The sequence below is a fragment of the Amphimedon queenslandica genome, unplaced genomic scaffold, assembly GCF_000090795.2.
Source record: "Amphimedon queenslandica unplaced genomic scaffold, v1.1 AMPQUscaffold_12299, whole genome shotgun sequence".
Classification (NCBI taxonomy): Eukaryota; Metazoa; Porifera; class Demospongiae; order Haplosclerida; family Niphatidae; genus Amphimedon; species Amphimedon queenslandica.
This window is the reverse complement of record NW_003547463.1, coordinates 1-2108: the sequence shown is the minus strand read 5'-3', so window position 1 is coordinate 2108 and position 2108 is coordinate 1. Positions and strand designations below refer to the sequence as shown.

At 36.7% G+C, this 2108-nt stretch overlaps 1 protein-coding gene across 1 annotated transcript in view; it reads left to right on the top strand.

The window, feature by feature from the left end:
* The window catches only part of LOC109588080 (uncharacterized), a 4015-nt gene extending 2439 nt beyond the window's left edge, over positions 1-1576 (top strand). Inside the window, exons 2-3 of the mRNA XM_020004267.1 lie at positions 7-875; positions 1054-1576. Of these exons, the coding sequence (XP_019859826.1) occupies positions 7-875; positions 1054-1407 (1223 nt within the window). The 3' untranslated portion in view covers positions 1408-1576. The remainder of the gene's footprint in view (positions 1-6; positions 876-1053) is intronic.
* The last annotated feature ends 532 nt before the right edge of the window (positions 1577-2108 follow it).

Genomic DNA, 2108 nt, shown 5'->3' with positions numbered 1-2108 from the left:
TAATAGGACCTCACATACTATGGAAGACGGTGTCCGACTCTTATATCAATTATTTCTTTGATCTTTGTAATGGGCTGGATAGACTGAGAGACAGGCTGACTGGCGATTATGATCCGCGTAATTCTGATATCGTCTCGAGGCTTGTGAGTGAGTTTCAGACTCAAAGCTACATAGATATCTGGAACTGGAAGGTCCCGTTACTTTTCAGTAGCTACATATTAAAACTAGCAATACAGCTTCTAGTATCTACGGGGTCCATTCTATTCTCAGCCGTATACTTTCACAACTTTCCTGAAGTATTTCCATGCCCTAAAAACCTTGATCCGAACTCCTACGGCTGGCACTTAAACACGACAGTCACTTGCGTTTTCCCATCAATCCATTTCATGGCACTCCTCCAATACGGGGACTTTATCCTACTAGGACTAATCATGCTAGTACTGGCATATGCATTCATATGGGTCATACAGTGTCATCCAAAGGAGCTCGGGCAGTCAAAGATAGCCGAGATATGTTCCCAGTCTTGTCTCATACCAAACGACTATACATACACGTATGCTAAATTTATTGGACCGAGATATGACGCCATTAAAAATGACATGGACTTCTTGCTAATGATGCTGTTTCGGGCCAGCTCCGGTAAGGGGGCTACGCTAAAAGAGATGCTCATTAAGGACATGATGGGGCAGCATTATAGCAAAGACGACGAACTCCTTCAGTTGTTTCTGGAGCAAAGGGAAGAAGAGGAGGACGTGGCGCAGTTATTTAAACAAGCAAGATTCAGAGCCATCATTAAAACCATAGGGAAAGGTGGATCACCACGATACGTAATAGAGAGCAAGCTTAAGCCAAAACTCGGACTAACTGATGATAAGGTAACATACAAATATAATTATTTTAATATCCATGCATATATGTACATGTACTGTACATATAATGTACACTATACACTTTCACATACATTACACTTACAGTCTTTTCACTAGCTCCTGATTACAATTAAAGCATTAAATACACTGTAAACTCTCTCTATGCTATTCCTCAATTCATTAGGAAAAACCACCAAACGCAAACGAAATATCAAGACTGGTCGAGAGTTCAGACAGAATAATAAAAGAGGGCATTGGCAATTTCCTAGATAGTCTTTACAATGAAATTGATGAAGATATGGATGAAGCACACGTACCTCCTTCCTGCAATTGCTGTGAATGTATAAACTGCTACAACCATGCATCTGATGAGAAGAAGCGGTTTAAAAGAGAGCTACACAACTGGTGCAAGAAAGGAGGAAGGAGGGGACACCTCAGGAAAGTTTTAGAAGAGCACAATCTTAAGAGTCTTGCAGAGTATGAAAAGAATGCACACACACACATATACATATACACGTATATGTACATGTATAGATAGCATGCATAAAGCAATTGAGTATTGACTCAAAACAGGCTTAGGGAAAATGTTCTCGATCTAGCTCAGTAACATTACATGATTATATGAACATGTACTGGATGTAAGTGCAACAGTCAGGGTTTCCCAGTACAGTCCAACTCATGAGGTGTGCTGTGTAGCTTGCTTAGTAGAGCTTCGTAGAAACATGGTATTCTGTCAAAAATGTCTAGGAGAGAATTCTCCATTTTTATAATTTTTTTCTGATACATTAGTGTTGTTCTAGTATGGAATTGTATTTTAGTTCTAGTTTTTTGACTAAAAATACTATTATTTTAGTTCTAGTTCTAGTTTTTAACTAAAAATATATTAATTTTAGTTTTAGTCCTAGTTCTTTGACAAGAAATATAATAATTTTAGTTCTAGTTCTAGTTTTTTGACTAAAAATACAGTGATTTTAGTTCTAGTTCTAGTTTTTTGACTAGAAATACAATAATTTTAGTTCTAGTTCTAGTTCTCTGACAATAAATACAACAATTTTAGTTCTAGTTCTAGTTTTTTGACTAAAAATACAGTGATTTTAGTTCTAGTTCTAGTTTTTTGACTAGAAGTAGTGTGATCTTAGTTCTAGTTCTTTAAACTAAAATTTCTAGTATTAGTTTAGAACTAAAGCCTCCAATACTTACGTTCCAGTTGAGTCATGCCAAAAATTGGAGTAATTTAAA